This window comes from Salmo salar, chromosome ssa05 (genome assembly GCF_905237065.1).
Source record: "Salmo salar chromosome ssa05, Ssal_v3.1, whole genome shotgun sequence".
NCBI classification, from domain to species: domain Eukaryota; kingdom Metazoa; phylum Chordata; class Actinopteri; order Salmoniformes; family Salmonidae; genus Salmo; species Salmo salar.
Window position 1 is genome coordinate 81,281,124 of NC_059446.1, and position 22,740 is coordinate 81,303,863.

The 22,740-nt window shown below is 42.6% G+C and overlaps 2 protein-coding genes across 4 annotated transcripts in view; both read right to left on the minus strand.

The window, feature by feature from the left end:
- Positions 1-5,272, minus strand: part of LOC106606032 (carboxypeptidase Q) — a 28,886-nt gene extending 23,614 nt beyond the window's left edge. For 2 of the 3 annotated variants that reach the window (XM_045719113.1, XM_045719112.1), the window contains exons 1-4: positions 4,992-5,272; positions 4,048-4,508; positions 3,359-3,478; positions 2,844-3,051 (exon numbers count right to left, since the gene is read on the minus strand). In XM_045719113.1, the coding sequence (XP_045575069.1) occupies positions 2,844-3,051; positions 3,359-3,478; positions 4,048-4,508 (789 nt within the window). In that variant the 5' untranslated portion in view covers positions 4,992-5,272. The remainder of the gene's footprint in view (positions 1-2,843; positions 3,052-3,358; positions 3,479-4,047; positions 4,509-4,991) is intronic. The other variant, XM_014202104.2, reaches the window with a different exon arrangement.
- Positions 5,273-5,533: 261 nt separating this feature from the next.
- LOC106606033 (syndecan-2-like) lies at positions 5,534-22,699 on the minus strand. The gene is made up of 5 exons (XM_014202105.2): positions 22,177-22,699; positions 10,391-10,493; positions 9,637-9,803; positions 9,314-9,473; positions 5,534-8,434 (listed from the first exon to the last, which is right to left on the minus strand). Exons 1-5 carry the CDS (start codon positions 22,234-22,236, stop codon positions 8,271-8,273), a joined length of 654 nt encoding a protein of 217 aa, XP_014057580.1. The 5' UTR covers positions 22,237-22,699; the 3' UTR covers positions 5,534-8,270.
- Between the last annotated feature and the right edge of the window lie 41 nt (positions 22,700-22,740).

The window sequence follows — 22,740 nt, forward strand, 5'->3', positions numbered from 1 at the left end:
CTAGTGACTACAGAATAGCCTCACAGGGCTGGATCTGCTATAGAAGTGTTGAGGGATGCTAGTGACTACAGACTAGCCTCAGAGGGCTGGATCTGCTATAGAAGTGTTGAAGGATGCTAGTGCTAAACTCCTAAATCAACCCCTAGTACATCCCCTACTCCCTAGTCACTCCTGTAGATCTGAGGGGATTGAATAATGGGAACATGAGATACAATGAGGGATCCCCTTAGGTGTAGTACTCATTTCAGAATAGATTAATGCTGACAAAACTGTCAGAATGTGACAAATCTCCTTGTCAAATCAAACAAAGAAACATCCTACTGGAACAAATTCATAGCCCTCTTGCTAACAGATCAGAAGCTTAGATAGACAGAAGAGCGTTAGCTACAGCAGAGACAGGATGAAATGGAAAATCTCCGCAAAGAACCCTCGTCCAGGCAGTAGTCTCATCCCAAATGGCACCCCGTTCCCTACATAGTGCACCTCTTTTGATCAGAGCCCTAGGGACCCTGGTCAACGGTAGTGTACTATATAGGGAATAAGGTGACATTAGCGACACAAGCAGTGTCTGGTCATGACTAATGAGAAACTCCATGGACACGGCTCACAGTGTGCTCGGACAAATGCTGTGTAACTGGACAGAACCTTACAGAATGATCCTCCTCTGACTGACATCCCATTGCCGTCCCTTCCTTCTAATTGGCTCCCAGGGGAGAGGAGATTCAGGCCTTCACGCTGCCCTTACAGCGCACACAGAGCATGTGTCAAACCTATGTGAAATTAGTCACCCGCTCCCTCCCTACCTCTGACAGAATACCCTAGTCCTGGTCATACCTCAGTGCATCTGTTGGGGGAAAGTCATGCCTTGTCTATGGATTTGTTGGACTGGATGTACAAGGGAAACAGATGTGACAAATGGCAAAATGGGAGAGGATTGGAATTCTACACATAGAGCAAAAAGCAGCCCCATGCTGTTAGTACATGTTTTAATAATAATTTACTAATTTTTTCAATCTTGTCTCATCGCTTCAAATCCCCAACGGGCTCAGGAGAGGCGATGGTCGAGTCATGTGTTCTCCGAAACATGACCCGCCAGACCACGCCTCTTAACCCGGAAGCCAGCTGCACCAATGTGTTGGAGGAAACACCGTTCAACTGACAACCGAGGTCAGCCTGCAGGAGCCCGGCCCGCCACAAGGAGTTGCTAGAGCGAGATGAGCCAAGTAAAGCCCCCCCGGGCCAAATCCTCCCCCTAAACCAGACGACATTGGGTCAATTGTACGCCGCCCTATGGGCCTCCCGGTCACGGACGGTTGTGACAGCCTGGGATCGAACCCGGGTCTGTAGTGACGCCTCAAGCACTGCAGCGCCTTAGACCGCTCACCACTCGGGAGGTCCTTTTAGTACATTTTAAAATGTTCAAAACTAAATAAGATTGCAAATATGGGTGATTCGTAATGGGACAATTGATGGGTACAACCATCCAACTAGTAGTAGTAATGGGACAATTGATGGGTACAACCATCCAACTAGTAGTAGTAGATGGGACAATTGATGGGTACAACCATCCAACTACTAGTAGTAGTAGTAATGGGACAATTGATGGGTACAACCATCCAACTACTAGTAGTAGTAGTAATGGGACAATTGATGGGTACAACCATCCAACTACTAGTAGTAGTAGTAATGGGACAATTGATGGGTACAACCATCCAACTACTAGTAGTAGTAGTAATGGGACAATTGATGGGTACAACCATCCAACTACTAGTAGTAGTAGTAATGGGACAATTGATGGGTACAACCATCCAACTAGTAGTAGTAGTAGTGGGACAATTGATGGGTACAACCATCCAACTAGTAGTAGTAGTAATGGGACAATTGATGGGTACAACCATCCAACTAGTAGTAGTAGTAGTGGGACAATTGATGGGTACAACCATCCAACTAGTAGTAGTAGTAGTGGGACAATTGATGGGTACAACCATCCAACTAGTAGTAGTAGTAGTGGGACAATTGATGGGTACAACCACCCAACTAGTAGTAGTAGTAGTAATGGGACAATTGATGGGGACAACCACCCAACTAGTAGTAGTAGTAATGGGACAATTGATGGGTACAACCATCCAACTAGTAGTAGTAGTAATGGGACAATTGATGGGTACAACCATCCAACTAGTAGTAGTAATGGGACAATTGATGGGTACAACCATCCAACTAGTAGTAGTAATGGGACAATTGATGGGTACAACCATCCAACTAGTAGTAGAAGTCTAAAAGAAAAAGAATAAAACTGTGGTGCACATTAATGTTATCAACTTATATCAATCCTTATTGCATCAATTCAGGCAATTTAACGCATTATGGATTTCTGTCCTCATCGCCCAGCTCTAATTCATCTTAAGAAAGCTTGGTGAGACAACAACACATCACATTCCCTCTACAAAGTAGGCATCAGCAAATTCAGTGCTAGTAGGAAGAGGCGTGGTTATTATTTATTTTTGGGGAGGAGAAAGGAATAGTATCCCCTATTCAACAAATAATCTATATGGGATCCCCTTTAACGTTTCACGGATCAAATAAACATTTGTACAAAAATGGACCTTTATTTAACTAGGCAAGTCAGTTACGGGACGGCCTAGGAATAGTGGGTTAACTGCCTTGTTCAGGGGCAGAACGACAGATTTATTTACCTTGTCAGCTCAGAGATTTGATCTTGCAACCTTTCGGTTACTAGTCCAACGCTCTAACCACTAGGCTACCTGCTGCCCCAGGTAGCCTAGGAAGGGTGTAGCAATTTATACAAACGGTTTAGACCCAACAGGACATTTCTCGTAGCTTACCTGTTCTGGGTGCTCGCTGCCGATGATCTCAGCCACAGTGTTGAAGGAGTCAGCATCAGGGAAGGTCTGGGCGTTCATGGTGAGTCTGACCACAATCCTCTGGCCTCGCTTAGCCATCCTGGCCATCATCATGGCGTCTTCCACTGTGATACAGGCGGTAGGGATCTTCTGCACTCCCTCCTGGTAGTCCTGCCAGCCTGTGTGAGGACTGCAACACAGAGAGACCCATGTTAGAAATTATCAGCAGAAATAGGGCACTGTACTACTTTTTGATTCCCATAAATGACTTATAACACACCTTCAAAAAGTACATTTAAAAAAATATAGAAAGGTGTACTAGAGGAATACAAGTATATGGAATACACAAATAGCTAGAAATGTGGGACAAAAATGACATGCAGTCAGACTAGACAGGAAGAGAGATGGCAACATGTAGTCCCAGCCTTAGTCAAGCATTCAACTAATTGGCATTATAAGGGAAGGGATACATTGGATCATTGTGACCCATCCAGTACCTGTTGATGGAGAAGGGTGTGATGGACCGGATGAGAGTAGCCCACACGGCTGTGATTGGGAGTCCCATAGGGCAGCGCACAATTGGCCCAGCGTCATTCGGGTTTGGCCAGGGGTAGGCCGTCATTGTAAATAAGAATTTGTTGTTAACTGACTTGCCTGGTTAAATAATGGTTATATAAAAATACATCAGTGCACCAGTCGAAGATTCATCTAAATGTCTACACCTTGGCTTGAGTTGGGGCCTAGTAAGTAGTGGCAACACCATCAGCATTGTCTAGGCTTGAGTGATACAACTCATCGCTACAGAACATAGGGGCAGTTCCACGTTAACATAATTACGCTGAGACGCCAAAACCATTGATTTAAAAGTTTAACAAACTATACAACTCTATGCACAATGACTACATTGAACAATTCACACAGTAAAAAAACTAAAAATAACACTTACTGGAAAACAGATGCAAAGTTTGGTAACAGAATTAGTCAAAATCTCCCTCAGTTTTATTCTGTTACCAAACTTTGTATCTGCACAGTTCTTCCTGTAAATTTATTTTTGTAAAATGTTCAGTGGAAATTGCTCAAAGTAGTCCTTGTGTATAGAGTTCTATGGTTTGTTAAACTTTGAAATCAATGGTTTTTGTTTGGTATACATTTTTAAGTGAAAAATATTGAGCGTAATTTCATTACCATGGAATTGCCCATAGGCCTACCTCCTTGGGGTGTAGCCACACTGCTGCCCAGTCCAAGGATGGCCATGGTGTGGTTCCGGGGCTGTAGCATCATGGCGCTCTCCTCTCCCCTGACCCAGTGTGGGATCTTCACTGGTTCTAGATGTACGTTCTCCAGCCCATCCTTCCTCAGGGCACTGAACATGTACTTGATAGCCAGGTCCAGGTTCTTAGAGCCACTGACACGGTTCCCTATTGTATCTGTGAAGTCTGCCAGTCTCTCATAGGAGCGGTTCTGGGCATTGCCATACACAGCCAAGTCTATGATGCTCTTGGCTACCTTTGTATAGCTGGCAATTTCTTCAGCGGTCTCTGGAAATGGCTTTCCACCAGTACTGTGTGGCAAACAGCTACAATGGAGAAATGTGGCCAAAAGAGTCAGTGAGAAAAGGCCACATTGTTTTATCTGCCGGCCCTGCATCTGGAGGCAGACAAGAACATATTAAGGTTATTTACAAATACTTTTCTCGTGACAACAGGCTATTTACGCTAATGCACAGACTGCACTACATTTCCCTAATTTGCTTAAAATATGACAGCACGCTACACGTGCCAGTGTTTACTTCATTACTGTGAACAGAAACGTATTGAGGTATAGCGGAGACAAGTATGGGCAGACTAGAGCTTTTTTTTCAATAACTACAGATTTCAGAGACATTGTTTCGTGTAATTGCAGGGTATTCTTTGGGTGCTCAAATCATTCTTCGTTTTATTAAAACAAATGTGACGTCGATCCATACCAGTCATAGAGTTTATTCGGCTAATTGACGCAGTGAAATGCATAGCAAAACAAGGAAGCAAGCCACAAGCATCCGTATAGCTAACGTTATGTCAGTCGTTGTGATTCCTAACTAGCGAAACATGAAAGGACTTTTAAATTAGGACACAATAAAAAAGAACAAACCTTCCTCTAGAGTTAGTTGGTAAATTGCTGACCGTCTTGACAGATGGAATAATTCACAATATGTTATTCCTTCTAGCTATTTATCAATTTCAAAATAACTTGTGACATTTGAATGACTACGGCAACTCAGTAGGGACAGCCATGCGTTTTCACTTTCGTTGACAATTCCATTTTGCTTTGTTTCTTTACCAAATTGTGATAAAAAAATATTAAATGTAGTCTGCTCTAATTACTACCCTTGATGTTTACTGCGGACATTTTGCTTTTCTTTCTGCATGACTTGGCATGAGCAAACATTTAGCTCACAGCAGCCTGTTTGTTTAGTGTTTTGATCAGAGATCGCAAACTAACAACATCTATATTTTTTACATTTTATTTCAGCTTGCACATGAAATCTGAGATATCACATATGGTATTTGTGCTGCAAGTTCTTACATTTACTTTGTAACAGTGTCAACATTCCAGAGAACACAGACACAATATGTTGGAGCCTTATCAGAAATACAACCAACCCAGAGAGAAGAAATCACATTTGATTACTATTTAATATTAAGCCACATTGTTTATTCAGTAGTGTCTCCCATCATAACATACAACACTGCTTTTGTAACACCAAGTTGCCATCAGTATCCTGTGCTTATATTCATGACTACTACTTCATCATGCCACTGAGAAGACATCCTATGTCCCAAACAGTAAAAATAAAAAGACTTTCAGAATGGTAGGCACTTCAAAGGCTTAAAACATTTGAATATACATCAATATACTTGAACATATTATTTCTAATATGTAATATATATAAATTATATAAATTATAGTACAGACATTATACAGATGCACCACTGACTTAAAGGTAGTCAGTGAAATGTTGCACAAGCAGCACTGCAGATATTTAAATGAGCAAGATTTCGCTCTCAGTCACACATACAGTATTTGCACATGTGCATGGGATCCCTTCACGGTCCCGTGTGACTCAGTTGGTAGAGCATGGTGTTTTGCAACGCCAGGGTTGTGGGTTCGATTCCCACGGGGGACCAGTATGGGGGGGGGAAATGTACGAGATGTATGCATTCACTACTGTAAGTCGCTCTGGATAAGTGTCTGCTAAATGACTAAAATGTAAATGTAAAAATGCTCTTACAATGTGGCAGCCACGGGACCAAAACAGAGAAGTTTAGCTTCGCGCTCGAACGCTCTTAGTTGTGGAAATTGACCCACTATGCCGTTTTACTTTATGCATCTACATAATTTCGCTGAGTCTACCTTTAGAATAGTCAGGACTAAAGGTAACAAAATAAATGGGGAGATTGTGTTACATGTGATAAATGGCAAAAACACTGTTCCAAGTCCAAGGAAAGTCTTACTATAAATACCTTTATTCAATAATTACGTACCATGAGATAAACACATCAACCCAGTGATCTTAAGTTATTTTTTTAGGGAAGAGGAACATTCTGTTCTATAGTAGACATTCATAATTCTTCACAGATGCTAAAGAGGGGGAACAGATAAGTAATAAGGTACACCATGTCCTGTTCACTGGGAATACATCACAAATAGCACCCTAGTTCCCATTTAGTGTACTGCTTTTGACCAGGGTTCATATGGCTCTAGGGTGCCATTTGGGAAAACGCCCTGGACTTTCGAATCTGACAGATTTTCAGTCAAAGTTGAAACGGATATTAGAGACGTCCGGTGTCCCATCTGTGGCTAGAGTAAATCACGGTACTAAAGTCATTACAATGTCAACTGAAAAGAGTTGAGCGCATAGGACTGTTCATTAGCATTAGTTCCCCATATCTAGCAAGTCATCATTTAAAAGCTGCATATAAGTGAAAATCAGCTTTTATATCATAAATTGGTCCGAAAAGTTTTGCAGGTTTGTCTATAAAAACACCCAAGTCTTGACATACTATTGTGATCGGAAGAGAAAATTCATGGACCTAATAGTGAATCCTACTGAAAAGGTTCCTCTATATTTTGGGTAACAGGAACACAGAGTACATATAGCAGTGGAGGCTGCTGAGGGAGAACGGCTCATAAGAATAGCCAGAACGGAGTAAAGGGAATGGCATCGATCACCTGGAAACCATGTGTTTGATACATTACCATGAGCCCATTCTCCCAATTAAGGTGCCACCAACCTCCTGTGATATAATGCACTCCTCAAAGCACGTGTCAAACTCATTCCACCGAGGGCTGAGTGTGTGGGTTCACTCCTCCCTTGTACTTGATTGATTAATTTAGGTCCCTAATTAGAAAATACCTCACCAGGTTGTCTAGGTCTTCAGAAGAAAAAACAAAAACCCCCAGACACTAGGCCTGCAGTGGAATGAGTTTCACACCCCTGCCCTTAAGAGTACTATTTAAATCAGTGATTCTTAACTCCAGGCCTCAAGTACATCCAACAGTACACCTTGTTGTAGACCCAGACAAACTCACCTGATTCAACTTGTCAACTTAACAAGGCCCTCAAATTGAATCAGGCAAGTTTGTCAGGGACTACAACAAAAATGTGTACTGTTGGAAACTGGAGTTGGTAAACACAGCTTTATATCAGTAATGTTTTACTAGAAAAGAATGTCCTTTGCTTTGTCCAGATGACATTGGGTAGTTATGGAATCCTGTAATTCATTTCACACAATGACCAGAAAAATAGCATAATAATAAAACACTTTTTTTTTCTTTTTTTCATCCAAGTTAAATTGGAGACCAGATTGCTTTGAGACTAGAAACATTACATAACCTCAACATGAAAAACATAAGTTAATGAAAAAAACAACTTTGGACATGCTATGATAAAAATCAAAAAGCTATAGGACAATTATATTCTGTCATTTTTATTTCAGTGACCTTTTTAAAAAAAAAGTTTCCTTCCTTACAAATATGTACCTCTACAGTTAGAAAGTAGTCCATGGCAATCTATGAATACGTTTCACGTTCTCACATGACAAGGAAATTCTCCAACCGTTCGAATGATCCAAAACATGAAACATTTACAATAGCCCTGTTTGGCCTCATTAAGGAAAAGTATATTTGCTATATGAAAAAGCTCCTTGAAACACTTCCTCATTCAATACCATTTCAACCAACAGCATGCGAGGAGGACCCTGCTGTATGAGATGTTTTGTATGCATCCCAAATGACACCCTATATGGTGCACAGATACTGGTTAAAAGTAGTAAGTACACTATAGAGGGCATAGGGTGCCATTTGGGACACAGCCTTCGTCTTTATGTTGCGCCAGAGGTTTCTCCTCATAGTGGCGGTCCTTGTGTTTCAGGCATAGAACTCCTTGGTGGGGGCTTTCTGATAGGCTGAGCTAGGGGCCTTGCATTCTCCGAGGACGTAGCTCCCCTCGTCCTTCTTCCTCATCCTGTAGACCAGGAGGAGGATGAGGAAGATGGCGAACAGCAAACCTATAACCCCGCCAGCTATCACCGCTGGGGGGGGAGAAGAACCACGTCAGAAGATGCTTATTGATCAATAATTCAATACAAGTGATTGGTGTTGACAACACAACAGTGGAACCTTGCTAGAAGATAAAGTGTTAATAACAGTCAAATCAGAAATGATAGACCTCTACGTGGGGCAAGGTAATTACCCCAACCCGATTAATGATATGATTGTGATGTGTTGTCTCACCTAGCTATATTAAGATGAATGCACTAATTGTAAGTCGACGGATAAGACCATCTGCTAAATGACTAAAATGCAAAGTAAATGTAACCCCATTACCTTCTGTTAACGTGGATGAACAATTAATAGGGAACTATGATTGCTTTGTATCAAATGTTTGGCAACAACTCACATTGAGAAATTAATGGGAAAAAGCACCCTGATAACTTTGATGCACTAGACTGCAGTTAAGATCAATGGACTAATCAAATATGAGACGGAGCCGACTCAGGAGTCACAATTATACTCTTCATTCATAACATGCTTTCATTGTAAAACAATCCCGAAGTGTTGTTGGTTGCTTGACTCAGTCTCCTTCCCTCTGCTATCAAACGCCAAGACAAAGAGTCTGCTTTCAGAATCAATAAAAACAAAGTCTAGAGTTACCCAATTTAAGACAGAGGCCATGTTTCAGATCCAATCTCTGATAGTGGGATGTATTGAAAAATGATTTCTTCAATTCGAACTGATAGATTTCAAATTACCGTTTTGATGAATCATTATCGTATATCGCTTTTTTTGTGTGATGTTTAACATATGTTGTCTCATGATATTTTATTGCTTTCATTATGCTCAGGTCTCAATCGGAAAAAGCGATGTTAATGTCAATAGGATCTCCTGAATAAATAAACACCAGAACATACCAGCTAGCACCTCCGTCCTCTGGAATAGGTTTTCAGAATGTACATCGTAGGGTGTGTCTGCCTCGTACAGCAACCCGGAAGCACCGGTGGTGCTGGGAGGAGATTCACTACTGATAACAGTCTCCTCCGTCACGTCCAGAGACCGTTCAGGGACCTGGGCCTGACACAGACAGAGGGAGAAAGAGATTTAGATTTTCACAGCAACTATAAAACCACAGGGATACTATTAAGTCCTTGCCATGCCAGCAGTGCGAGGTGAAATGAAACAACCACACTACCGGCTCAAAAGCCCACACTAAAGTCAGTTAAAAAGAGAGGCATACCTCTGTTTCGGTCTCTGTTTCTGTCTCAGCTATTTCTGTGCTCAGGTCAGTGAATGTAAACATCTCCACGGTGGTTGAAAGGTCTGGTAGAGAGTCCTGGGTTGGCTCTGCTTCAGGAGCGGCGAACACCCTTTTCACTTTGACTGGCTCAGTGACCTCAACGATAGCTGAGGAGGAAAATAATCTAAAATGTATTGACCCCAAAGAGAAATTTGGTTTGCAGGCAGGGCTAACATGATAAACAACAAATCACAACAATGCCAGTGCTAATGGATTCACTAATAATGATTGACGCACTTTTCATTATGAGTCGACCAATAATGTCACAACCACTGCCATACTGACTCAGAAATAGACTGCAAGCCAGATGTTTGGGTGTTCTTGTACAGTACATTATCCAGTCTATGGTTCAGTAGCACTTCAGGTTAGGGTATATGAAATAATGACTCATTCATTATTGAACGTCTCTCTACATGACATATGCTGGGTAATTAACAGTCTTGGTTGACTGCATGTGAAACATCTGTGCTTTCACCGCCTCCGTAGGTCCATTGTGATCCTGCAGTACCAGTGTGCCCTAGTAGTCTAACCAAAGTCAAAAGGTTTCTGTGCACCGTCTAGGACCTTCGTAGAGCCAGTACAATTATAGCTTTCCATACAGCTATAACTTTTAACAAGGCGTTATCAGGTTGCTATGTAAATGACATTAGGAAATAAGGGTGAAATATTTTAGAAGAACGTAACCATTGCTTACTCATATCACCGGACCCAGAGCCAGAGTTGTAACCGTCGTCGTCTACGGAGTCTCCTGATAGGTCATCCAGATACAGGTAATCCGACTGGGCCGAGATCAATGTCTGTGAATGGAGAACAAGAGATGAACGAAAAAGTGTCTCCACCATATAAATTGAATTCTACAGGTACTCACATGCTATTTAGGCAATAAGGCCTGAGGGGTGTGGTATGTGTCCAATATACCACGGCTATGAACGCTGTAATGCAGAGTACAGCCTGGATACAGCCCTTAGCATGATGGCCATATACCACAAACCCCCAAGACGCCTTATTGCTATTACAAAATAGTTCCACATAAATAGAACAGTAAACAAGAGCGTTTGCGTCATACCCATGGTATATTGTCTGATATACCACAGTTTACCTCTGATTCAGAGGGGTTGGGTTAAATGCGGAAGACACATTTCAGTTGTACATCTGACTAGGTATCCCCCTTTCCCTTGATCAGCATCCAGGACCCATAATAATACTCAATGTGATCACATGACAAACTATTCCCAGTGTAGATGCCCTTAAGATTATACAAACACTTTTCACTGTGGAGGATATCCATGCTGTTTATTTTATACAGGCATTAGAAGCGCAAGAGCAAAACAAATTTCAAAGAACAATGCTAAGAAAATCAAGACATATTTTGGGAGAATTTTTTAAATCTCACAGTTCCCTGGGAAACAAACAAATGAACAGAAGCAGGCGTCTCATGATGAGCCTCCCCATTACCTGAAATACCACTTAGAAGCTATGAAGGCCTGGATCAAATCTTCCCATGTTCTGAAGAAGAAACCAAAGAATCAGTCTTCCTGTAATTCCTCTGCATGTGGACAGCAGGTTAAAACAGGAAGGTGTCATTGTCTGACTGGCTCATCCAATCCCAAGGCAGTGTTATTGTGAACAGAAGAATGAAGAGCAGATGGAACCATGTAGTCTGACTCTCTGAACCCTGGATCCTTCTAGTCCTCCCTCCCAACCCCCTGCATTCCTTTAGATCTCTGGCCCACCACAGTAGCCTGGTGGCCACCTCTTCAACTAGCCTGTCAGGGCTCATGGAAATCACCATGCACAGCCACTGACACTCACCAAGACGTGTGATGTTTCCACACAATTGTGCTTCCCAAAATCCCCACAAAAGCAATACGTCTGACAAAGGTACTAAGGATGAACCCTCTGTGTGCGCACACAAACACACCGAGGTCTGCCTTTTTGCTCCGCTGATGAATGTTGACACTAAGGAGCCTGGTTCAATTTTCAGGTCTTTGATCGTGAAGGAGAGGGAAAAAAGGGACAGACAAGGATGATGTAAGAAAAAGGAACGAGTCTTGCTTCAAAGGAAGCAGAGCCTAGTACACAATAAGAAGACAAGCCATTTCAGACTCACTGAAGGAGACAGATGCTTCAAAGAGCACAACAATGGCTCTGGCTGAAAAGAGGGAATACCCAGCTAGATAAAGACCTTCCCTTTTGGCCTCCGACTGGGATCACTGAGGGAAACAGTTCGAAGCCACAAACTCATATCAACCTCTGACTAACATTTCCTTTAGGAAATAATTGTCATCTGTACAAAAACACATCTTTGGTGTGCCATTGTGTTGTGCTCCAGTGGTCTTTCAAACTGTCACACACAGTGAATCATCTTTTGTTTGCTATGCAACATACTATAGAGAACGCAGCAGGCAGAACATAAGACAGGAAGTCATGATCAAAGTAATGCAGGATAACAACGTATATAAGGGCTCCCATGTCAACTAATGCTAGAAGACCACATAGTGCTACTTAAGTGTTAGTACACATTATACATAACCGTGGCATTCAAACCAGGCTGCAATGAAAACTAAAATGGGACTTTAGCGACTGCATCAAAATCCAGAGTGTAAGCTACGTTTCTATTCAAGCATTGATTGACATGGTAATAGACCAATAGTATTGGAGAAAAGATAAAACGGACCCCTCTGACACTACGTTCTATTGTGACGTGTCAATGCTCAGTGGTGACTAATCCTAGAAGACCCTATGTACACTATGAAGAGTAGGACTGGAGTCACGAGTGACTGATACCTACTGTACACTATGAAGAGTAGGACTGGAGTCACGAGTGACTGATGCCTACTGTACACTATGAAGAGTAGGACTGGCGTCACGAGTGACTGATACCTACTGTACACTACTTCCATTTGCCAGCCCTGAAAACACTTCCCAGTATTTAAAAGTATTTGACCCAGGTCTACTCAGCTGATTTAGCCTCTGAAGCAGACAAGTGTTATGACAAATGTCAAGTTGACCCCAAACAGCCAATAGGTATAACATTGTGAGAACGATGGAGACTCTCAGGGTCAGCCAGTGACCATACAGTAGTAGTCTAGTCAGTGTGAATGACCAGCCACTGCATCATGAAGTACAACATCATGAAGTACAACATCAATACAGACTCCCAGACATTAAACAGCCCTGATTATTTCCTCCAATGCCCTTTGTTGGTCAGGATTAGTCAAGGACTCAGATCAGGCCCCAGTACAGTACAACTGGCAGTATTTTCATGCTGCCGGCATTTCACTTTCTTATTAGATAGTAGTGTTAGGTTAGGCTTTATCTAAGAACAGGCTAAGATTGTGTCAGGCTCTGTTTTCCAGAGGCCGATATGAACACACGAAAGTATGCTTTATGATTAGTTTCTGAACAACATTTTTGCACCTAGCCCACACGTAGCAAACATGCCTTGACAAAATACACTGTTCAAGATGTGAGGATCAATTACTTTCACATCTTGTGAATAGAACGGACTATCTAAAGCAGTGGTTTATGGGGGTTTCAACAGCATATGGGGCTGCCTCAACTCTTCAGAGGGGGAGAGCGAAGAGGCGATAAGAGAACGATGTTTGCAGCAGTACGATGTGGTGGTGAATAATATCTCTCATTCCAAAACAAACTGCTGTCAGACACATGAAGGTGAGCCTCACATTCCTGGGCCAAAGTAGCAGCACAAGTGAGGTATTGTGCAGGGAGCTGAGGAGCTCAGGACTGGGCTTTCAGGCTGTGCCAAGTCTACAACTGAAAAGGAAATACTCCCTCTTCTCTCCCTCTGCTCACCAGCTAGCTCCTTCCAAACAGCCCAGTCAGCCAGCCCCTACTAAAGGTCTGAATCATTAAGGTATTGTTGTTAGCGGCTATCACAGCAACAAATACTGGGGACATGTCAGCTAATCATGTCACCCTCCTCCACAGGTATAGTCGTCAGCTGTAACGATGGAAAGAGGGAACCTGCCAAGATATGACTAACACTGGACTTATGGGGCTTTTTAAAATACATTCCAGGCAGATCTAGGATGACTGCCTGATATGAATGTAATCGCAACATGAAAAACATTGGATTTCCTTTGAAAGTCCTGTCGGACAGCCAGAGGAAAACAGGACGTTCTGTGCTGCTTACATTCACACATTAAATAACATCCAAAGCTACCAGCAACACTGACCATAAATATATATACACATACCGTCTATCAGCATCACCCAATGACAGCAACACCATGAATGCAACCAAACAGGTCTACCAAGACAATAACCCAGCATGTGGACCAACAGCACAGGAGCTCTGTAGTAACCAGCTTCCTTCCACAGTGTTGGGAAGCAGCACAGATGTTACAGGTGTGGGTTACAATATTAACCCACATCTGCCGAGGGCTCAGCAGCTCTAGGCTACGTCCCAAATGGCTCTCTATTCCTTATTTAGTGCACTACTTTTGATGGGCCCTGGTCAAAAGTAGTGCACTACATAGGGAACTGGGTGCCATTTGGGATAGAGACCTTGCCGATGTAGTAGCTGTCCAACCAGCTGCTGACATTCGCAGCCCCTCAGGAGTACACAGGAAGTACATTAACTAACTACTAGACAGTGCCAGAGCTCCACCAGAACTGCTGCAGAGACTAACAGGATGAATACAGCCCATTCAGACCAGAGGCATGTCTGGTATTCTTCATATGATTTAATAAACACAGGTGTTGTACTAGGGCTATGAGGCTGGGATATTCTACTGGCCTGGGTTTTCCAGTAATACTGTACGTCTTCTTGGAGGGGGGCAGAGAGCCAACTTACTGGAGTCACACATTCTGGGGATATTTGTTTTATTGACTGTACCTGAATGGAGGAACGAGATGTCGTGCATGTTATGAAATTATAATCAGAGAGTGACAACCAAATTATGGTGAGATTACATGTGCTAGTTTCAGTGTGCACAAAATATGAATTTGTCAAGTGTGGTCTTTCAAAGAGAGAGAGATGCTGCCACTACTTGTCAGAGCTTCTTATACTCCAAGCCTCTCTCACTGCTGTCTATGCCTTGGGACAGGTCATCATTGTAAACACGAAATGTGTTCATTTATACTTACCTGTATTAATAAAGACATTAACTTTGGTCCTTGGACACTACAGTAGTGCGAGTATGAAGTAGTTTACTGGGGTGTGGGACCCTGTGTGAGGGTTGGGTGATCCACACTCCTTCAACTCTAACCTTAAACGTTAAGGACTACATTCAATCAAAGCTGCATCGCAGGATTTAGGCAGTAGCTCTCTGGAATGACCACTATGTCCAGCACATACTAAATGGGAAAACATCTAATACAATACTTTGCAATAGATAAGACTAATTTGATATCTTATTATTCTAGGAAGCTTTCAGTGGCAAGAGTTCATGAAAGAGTTGAACAGAAAATCTTTCCAATCATTTATAACAAAATCCATTATTTTCTGCCTCCGTTTTCCATCCAGGTAATCACGGTTTGACCCTGTCATATTCCAGGGATTACCTGAGCCAAAACATGAACAGGGGACATGAGTGGGAGTTTCAGGAGTAGCTAAGGAAAAGCAAAGTTCAGTTGTGCAAAATCTAGCTAATGTAAAGCAGAGAGAAATTCATTGCATCTTTCTGTTAATGCCAGAGTAAAACAGCTGACAGCAAATGAGTCTTCACATGAAATCACTTCAAAAGACAGGATTACTAAGCAATTACTGTCTAAATTCAGGCTCAAATGGTAATTATAGTTTTTCACAAGTTCTTAAACTATACCCCAGGCTTGGTCAGAAAGAGAAGCTATGGATCTGTCTCCGTTTGTGGTATTCCTTGATGTGATGCCACCAAACACACAGCTTTAAGGCCTCTGCACTGTTTACGTACGTAGATCACATGCATGTTCATAGGTGGAGTCATGAGGGGCCCAGACACTCACTCTAGCTAGCGACGACATTTAAAAACTTCTGGATCCCGTGTAATTGCCTGTTTACAAATACTAGCTAGCAACATGTCTGGTGTTATGCTTTGAACTCTACTTTAAGAATTAAAAATATAATTTGATTATAGATATATATATATATATATATATATATATATATATAGCTCAAAAAAATAAAGGGAACACTTAAACAACACAATGTAACTCCAAGTCAATCACACTTCTGTGAAATCAAACTGTCCACTTAGGAAGCAACACTGATTGACAATAAATGTCACATGCTGTTGTGCAAATGGAATAGACAACAGGTGGAAATTATAGGCAATTAGCAAGACACCCCCAATAAAGGAGTGGTTCTGCAGGTGGTAACCACAGACCACTTCTCAGTTCTTATGCTTCCTGGCTGATGTTTTGGTCACTGTTGAATGAGACGGAGTCTACAACCCACACAAGTGGCTCAGGTAGTACAGCTCATCCAGGATGGCACATCAATGCGAGCTGTGGCAAGAAGGTTTGCTGTGTCTGTCAGCGTAGTGTCCAGAGCATGGAGGCGCTACCAGGAGACAGGCCAGTACATCAGGAGACGTGGAGGAGGCCGTAGGAGGGCAACAACCCAGCAGCAGGACCGCTACCTCCACCTTTGTGCTAGGAGGAGCAGGAGAAGCACTGCCAGAGCCCTGCAAAATGACCTCCAGCAGGCCACAAATGTGCATGTGTCTGCTCAAACGGTCAGAAACAGACTCCATGAGGGTGGTATGAGGGCCCGACGTCCACAGGTGGGGGTTGTGCTTACAGCCCAACACCGTGCAGGACGTTTGTCATTTGCCAGAGAACACCAAGATTGGCAAATTCGCCACTGGCGCCCTGTGCTCTTCACAGATGAAAGCAGGTTCACACTGAGCACGTGACAGACTTGACAGAGTCTGGAGACGCCGCGGAGAACGTTCTGCTGCCTGCAACATCCTCCAGCATGACCGGTTTGGCGGTGGGTCAGTCATGGTGTGGGGTGGCATTTCTTTGGGGGGGCCGCACAGACCTCCATGTGCTCGCCAGAGGTAGCCTGACTGCCATTAGGTACCGAGATGAGATCCTCAGACCCCTTGTGAGACCATATACTGGTGCGGTTGGCCCTGGGTTCCTCCTAATGCAAGACGATGCTAGACCTCATGTGGCTGGAGTGTGTCAGCAGTTCCTGCAAGAGGAAGGCATTGATGCTATGGACTGGCCCGCCCGTTCCCCAGACCTGAATCCAATTGAGAACATCTGGGACATCATGTCTCGCTCCATCCACCAACGCCACGTTGCACCACAGACTGTCCAGGAGTTGGCGGATGCTTTAGTCCAGGTCTGGGAGGAGATCCCTCAGGAGATCATCCGCCACCTCATCAGGAGCATGCCCAGGCGTTGTAGGGAGGTCATACAGGCACGTGGAGGCCACACACACACTACTGAGCCTCATTTTGACTTGTTTTAAGGACATTACATCAAAGTTGTATCAGCCTGTAGTGTGGTTTTCCACTTTAATTTTGAGTGTGACTCCAAATCCAGACCTCCATGGGTTGATAAATTGGATTTCCATTGATTATTTTTGTGTGATTTTGTTGTCAGCACATTCAACTATGTAAAGAAAAGTCTTTAATAAGATTACTTCTTTCATTCAGATCTAGGATGTGTTGTTTAAGTGTTCCCTTTATTTTTTTGAGCAGTATATATATATATATATATATATACTACACTCCAGATACAAATTTACTTTCAGGATTTAACTAGCTACAAAAGCAAACATTGTCTGCCTCCAAATTAGAAGAGGTTGAACTGCTCTTACTAGTCATTTGTTTATATTTCTCACGAGGGAGAAAATGGCATGTTGGTCCACTGATCACTACAAGAGGGGACAATTGAGAATACATGTCTCTAGTCTGACCTATGCAAAGCATTGACAAGGGAAGACATGTTCAGTACTTTTGGATGTTTTTGGCAATTACAGGCACACCGCAAAAGCATTGATGCTAGTTATAAGCTAGGAAACAGTTTGCCATCGTCAGCAAAGCTTGCCAGGCTATCTGGCATGTCTCGAAGGCAGATTTTGTTGCTTATCCCTCAGTAGCAAAATGGGCCGAAATCGCCTGAGAGTTTTGAGATCGTTGGAATTATCAGTTGTGTAGGAGCAGTCGAAGGGAAACATATTCAGATCCGAGCTCCAGAAAACTCTGGTAGCGAGTACTACAACTACAAGGGATATTTCACAATAGTCCGGATGACAGTCCGCAATGCAAAGTACCGCTTCACCATGGTCGACGTGGGCGCATTTGGTCGGGAGGGAGATGCGGGCCAGCTGCCGACACCAAGGCCAGAGTCCTTGCTGATGACCCAAACACTGAGCCCATATTCCCGCTGAAGGTCAACATGATGCGACCATATCCAGGTAAAATTCTGTAAATCTATATGACTTGTAATATTACCATGTGAAAATCATACCAATGTGAATAGAAGTAATGACCTCCCTCACATAAAAGTGGTCTGGCATCCCAGTAGGAGGATGGGGGCCTATGTCCCAAGTATAAACTACAGTAGTTACAGTACATCTGATACCCTTCATGTTCCTGTTCAACACTAATGACATGCTTCTTTATGCAAAGTTTCTTCAGGCCTTGATGCCAAGAAGATCTACAACTACAGTCACTCAAGAGCCAGAAGAATTAGTCCTGAAGCATGAGACAGACCGCTGGCCCATACGCCACACCTGGGTTACAACAAATAGCAACTAGATTATTAACACACAACTGGGTCAGAACAATCAGCAACTAGATCATGAACAACTGGCATCAGTACCAAATGAGAGCAGACATCTGAGTACCTGAGAGAGATCACTATAAAAGAATCTCATGTGGACAGACTATTTCATTAACACGGATTACTATAAAACAGCAGACACATTGAGTGGACAAAACAGAAAGAATACCTGCTCTTTCCATGACACAGACTGACCAGGTGAAATCTATGATCCCTTATTGATGCCGCATGTTAAATCCACTTCAATCAGTGTAGATGAAGGGGAGGATACAGGTTAAAAAAATTATTTTTAAGCCTTGAGACATGTATTGTGTATGTGTGCCATTCAGAGGGTGAATGGGCTAGACAAAATATTGAAGTGCCTTTGAACGGGGTATGGTAGTAGTTGCCAGGCGTACTGGTTTGATTGTGTCAACCCAGCAGTGTTACAGTTCTTTTTCCACGCTGAACAGTTTCCCGTGTGTATCAAAAATGGTCCACCACATCCAGCCAACTTTGCATCCCACACTTGTGTCAAGCATCGGTGTAAACATGGGCCAGCATCCCTGTGGAACACTTGACACCTTGTAGAGTCCATGCTCTGACAAATTCAAACTGTTCTGAGGGGAGGGAGGGAAATACACTCTCAGCAGTTCAGGACGACAGCTAGCCTAGCGGCTAAGAGCATTGGGCCATAAGCCGAAAGGTCGTTTGTTTAAATCCCTGAGCAGACTAGGTGAAAAATGTGTTGGTGTGTCCTTGAGCAAGGCACTTAACCCTAATTGTTCCTGTAAGTCACTCTGGATAAAAGCATCTGCTAAATGACTAAAATATCAATCTTGACTTGTGTTTTCTATTCAGTTCTGATAGCTGTGGGCCATGTCAGGCTCCCTCTGAATCTAGAAAAGGATCCCAAATGTGTACTGTTGAAATTCTTTGACAATCTGTGACATGCTTAGCAGTGTTCTACAAAAACACAGAAAATCCTCAGCAGAGAGAAAAGAATCCCCAGGGTTGAAAGATCAACACAGGCTCTGTGAGAAACTTTCCTCCCTTAAATCGTAGCAAAATATAAATAATTGATTTAACCTAAGTGACAGAACTCAGATTCTTCAGATGGGAGGTAGTGACCGAAGTGGAGAATCTCAGACCTTTTAAAAAAGACAATCAACAAAGCTGTCAAACCACAACCCTACAAGTATTTCACCCGCAACAAGCTCAACCCTACAAGTATTTGACCCAGCAACAAGCTCAACCGTACAAGTATTTGACCCAGCAACAAGCTCAACCCCACAAGTATTTGACCCAGCAACAAGCTCAACCCCACAAGTATTCAAATCAGTTCTGATTTATCACATACACATATTTAGCAGATGTTATCGCAGGTGTACTGAAATGCTTGTGTATTTGACCCAGCAACAAGCTCAACCCTGCAAATATGTTTAAAATTCCAGACAAGCTTTGGTGGACAGATAAAAGGCTCTTACAGAGCCGTTGAGAGAGAAGGAGACAAAGGGAGCTGGGGAAAATGAGTAGAAATACCAATGGAGCACAGCTCCACTTACATGTGAAGCTGCATGACCCCCAGGCCAGCCCTATCCAGTCAGCGCTGATCAGTTCGACAGTACATACTCTACCCTGTGTACTGCATGCATGACTAACACTGGGGAGGGCCTCCCTCCTGCTGACAGGAAACATTTAAAAACGTATTTAAAATATTCTCAAATTAAGGTCAGACAGAATACCACCACTTAGGATCTTGTGTGAGACTGCAGTTCCAAAGGAAATAAAACTAATTAGTTCCTGTTTCGCATTGATAATATCGTTATCACAGCTTGTCAGTCTGTCCTTCTGTGCATCAATTAACCCAAGAGGGTCAGGAGGACATAGAACATGTGGATTCAGAGTCCAAATCACACTGTCTTTCACATCCAGACGGTCACCTCTGACTCACATACAGCTTCAGTGGTCTCTAAAAATAACACTGATGTCTATTGAGAGCATATCTGCCAGATACATACAGTACAAAAACATCTGGAGTGGGTGTTTTTGTTTTCGGGAAAGCGTTATGGCCATATATGGAAGTAACGCAAGGCAAAGAACATTTAGTACCAGTCACATCTATCAGCAAAGAGCAGACAGGGGTATTCTCTCTGATGCTTTTCAACTGGGTAAACAAAGTTGGCTGGCATAACACCACAGCAAGCTGTCAGTATACACCGTCATGGAACATCTTGCGTTTGACCACGGTCCACGCTCTTCTAGAAAATGTTACGTTAAGGTTAACTTTCACTCTAGGATGCATGATCAGAGTAGCAATGATCACAATTCCATGTACAATCAAATCAAAACCACAAAAAAAGAGAAGTCCAAACATTTACTAAATCTTCAGGCATAGGCTACAATTGTCAAGAAAGGTTGAAAACTAACATCTCTTATTATTGACCTTCAGATCTGAGCCAAACAACCTACAGTTTCCAGTTGACAACTTCAGGGCTTCATAGATACAGAGCAGACGGTGTGTACATCACAAGGTTTTCCCCTCTCACAACCCAGCCGTCTAGTGCCTTGCTGCCTAGCCACCCCCAGGTTCTCTCCGAGAACTTCACATTTGCTAAGCTAATTGAGGCAGGGGAGGAATGAGAGTAGCAGTCAGTACTGAAGCTGCGGTATGTGACCATTTTCCATCCTCTCAAGAAATCCTATTTGTCAGGCTAGTATTTCATTACTTTTCTCATTCAGAATTTCCATGCATATTTCTAGAGCCTTGATCAGACAGTTAAGTACATCCAAGTCCAGATGTTTCTATACTGTTGAAGTTATTCCCAACCATGCCTTAGTATTTGATGTGGTACATCTGTATGAAGCCCTTTCAATGACACAACGTTGATGATGATATGACAAGTGATGTCATTTCAGTTCCACCTAAACAGTAGATGTTCCTTCACTGTTGACTTTAATACCAATCAGGTCAGATATCATGGTGACAGTGGTATAGTACATGAAGTACTTTCAGTGACTGATATGATGTGTCGACATCTCAGTTTAATATTGAGATAAATCTAGAGCAATAGTTTCTCTGTTTCCACATGAACAAAAAGATGGATACTGATGGAGGTTAGAGTCCGGTCCAAGATGTAATGAATTAGAGAAAAGTGCTGCCTCTCAGAGCTGGTGTTTATGTTTTGTGCTGAAAAATGGAAGGGGATGAGCGATGGTGGTTAGGGTCTTTCAATAGGAGGTTATTGGACACTTGTTAAAAGGCAACACTGAGATGCCTGTGTTCTCAGCCTGGTTAAATGCAACCATTTAATCTGTTTTGACCAAGGAACTATAGTTCCACACCACCTCTTGAAAATCATATTTGACCACTGGAATCAAACTAAAGTAACTCTGCGATAATGAATTTGGCTTGATACAAATATTAATCATACAGGTGCTTTTAAGGGCAACTGTAAAAAGGTATCCTTATTATTTGGCCCACAATGTGATAACACTTCAGTCATATGGGAAGTGCACAAGGGAAAGAAAAGGGGAACACATAAATAACAATAGTTACATTGACTTCTTTACTTGTAAAAGTAGCCAGATAAATTACTCGCAGAGGTTATGAAGAACGCGAGTGAGACAAGCATGCAAAATAGCCTACATCGAAACCAAAGCCCGTTTAAAAAAATATTTCAGCAGCTCCTTACCGCGAGAGGTTTAACAAAACATTTTAAATATTACTTTTCTTGTCCTGACAACTTTACTCACCGTTTCACTCATAAAACAGGTCGCCACCGCGAGAGTCAATAGCATCCATGTGTTCGTCATTATTCCTTTGGAAAGAACAAACCGTGGCAAAAAAATAGATCTATTAGCTAGCGCTCATACAAAATTTTTTATTATCTTCACAGTTGTAGACACCTCTCTCTCTCCCAATCGAATTATTCCAACACGAGCAAAGCTAGATCCTCCCCACTCGATGTTCCTCTCCGAATAAAATAGTTTATTTCCCGTTTTTCCTGGTACTTTTCTACTGAAAAGGGACAAGCGGAAGCACGCGCTATTACATGTACTGATGCGCCCAGCTTGGAACGCAACATTCATTGCGGAAACAAGGTAGTTGGGAAAGCGTCTTCTATAATTGATTGACAGATACTTCGAACATAAAGAAGCGTCATTCACTTGAGTGTGCAGTGATCATTTCAATTGACAATTTGACATAGCCACAAGTGAATGAGTTATGATAGGCTGGTAGAGTATGCCTACACAGGTTATGAACCATCCGGATATGATAGTCCTATCTCACTTCTGACACCAAGGCAGCGTTCCGGG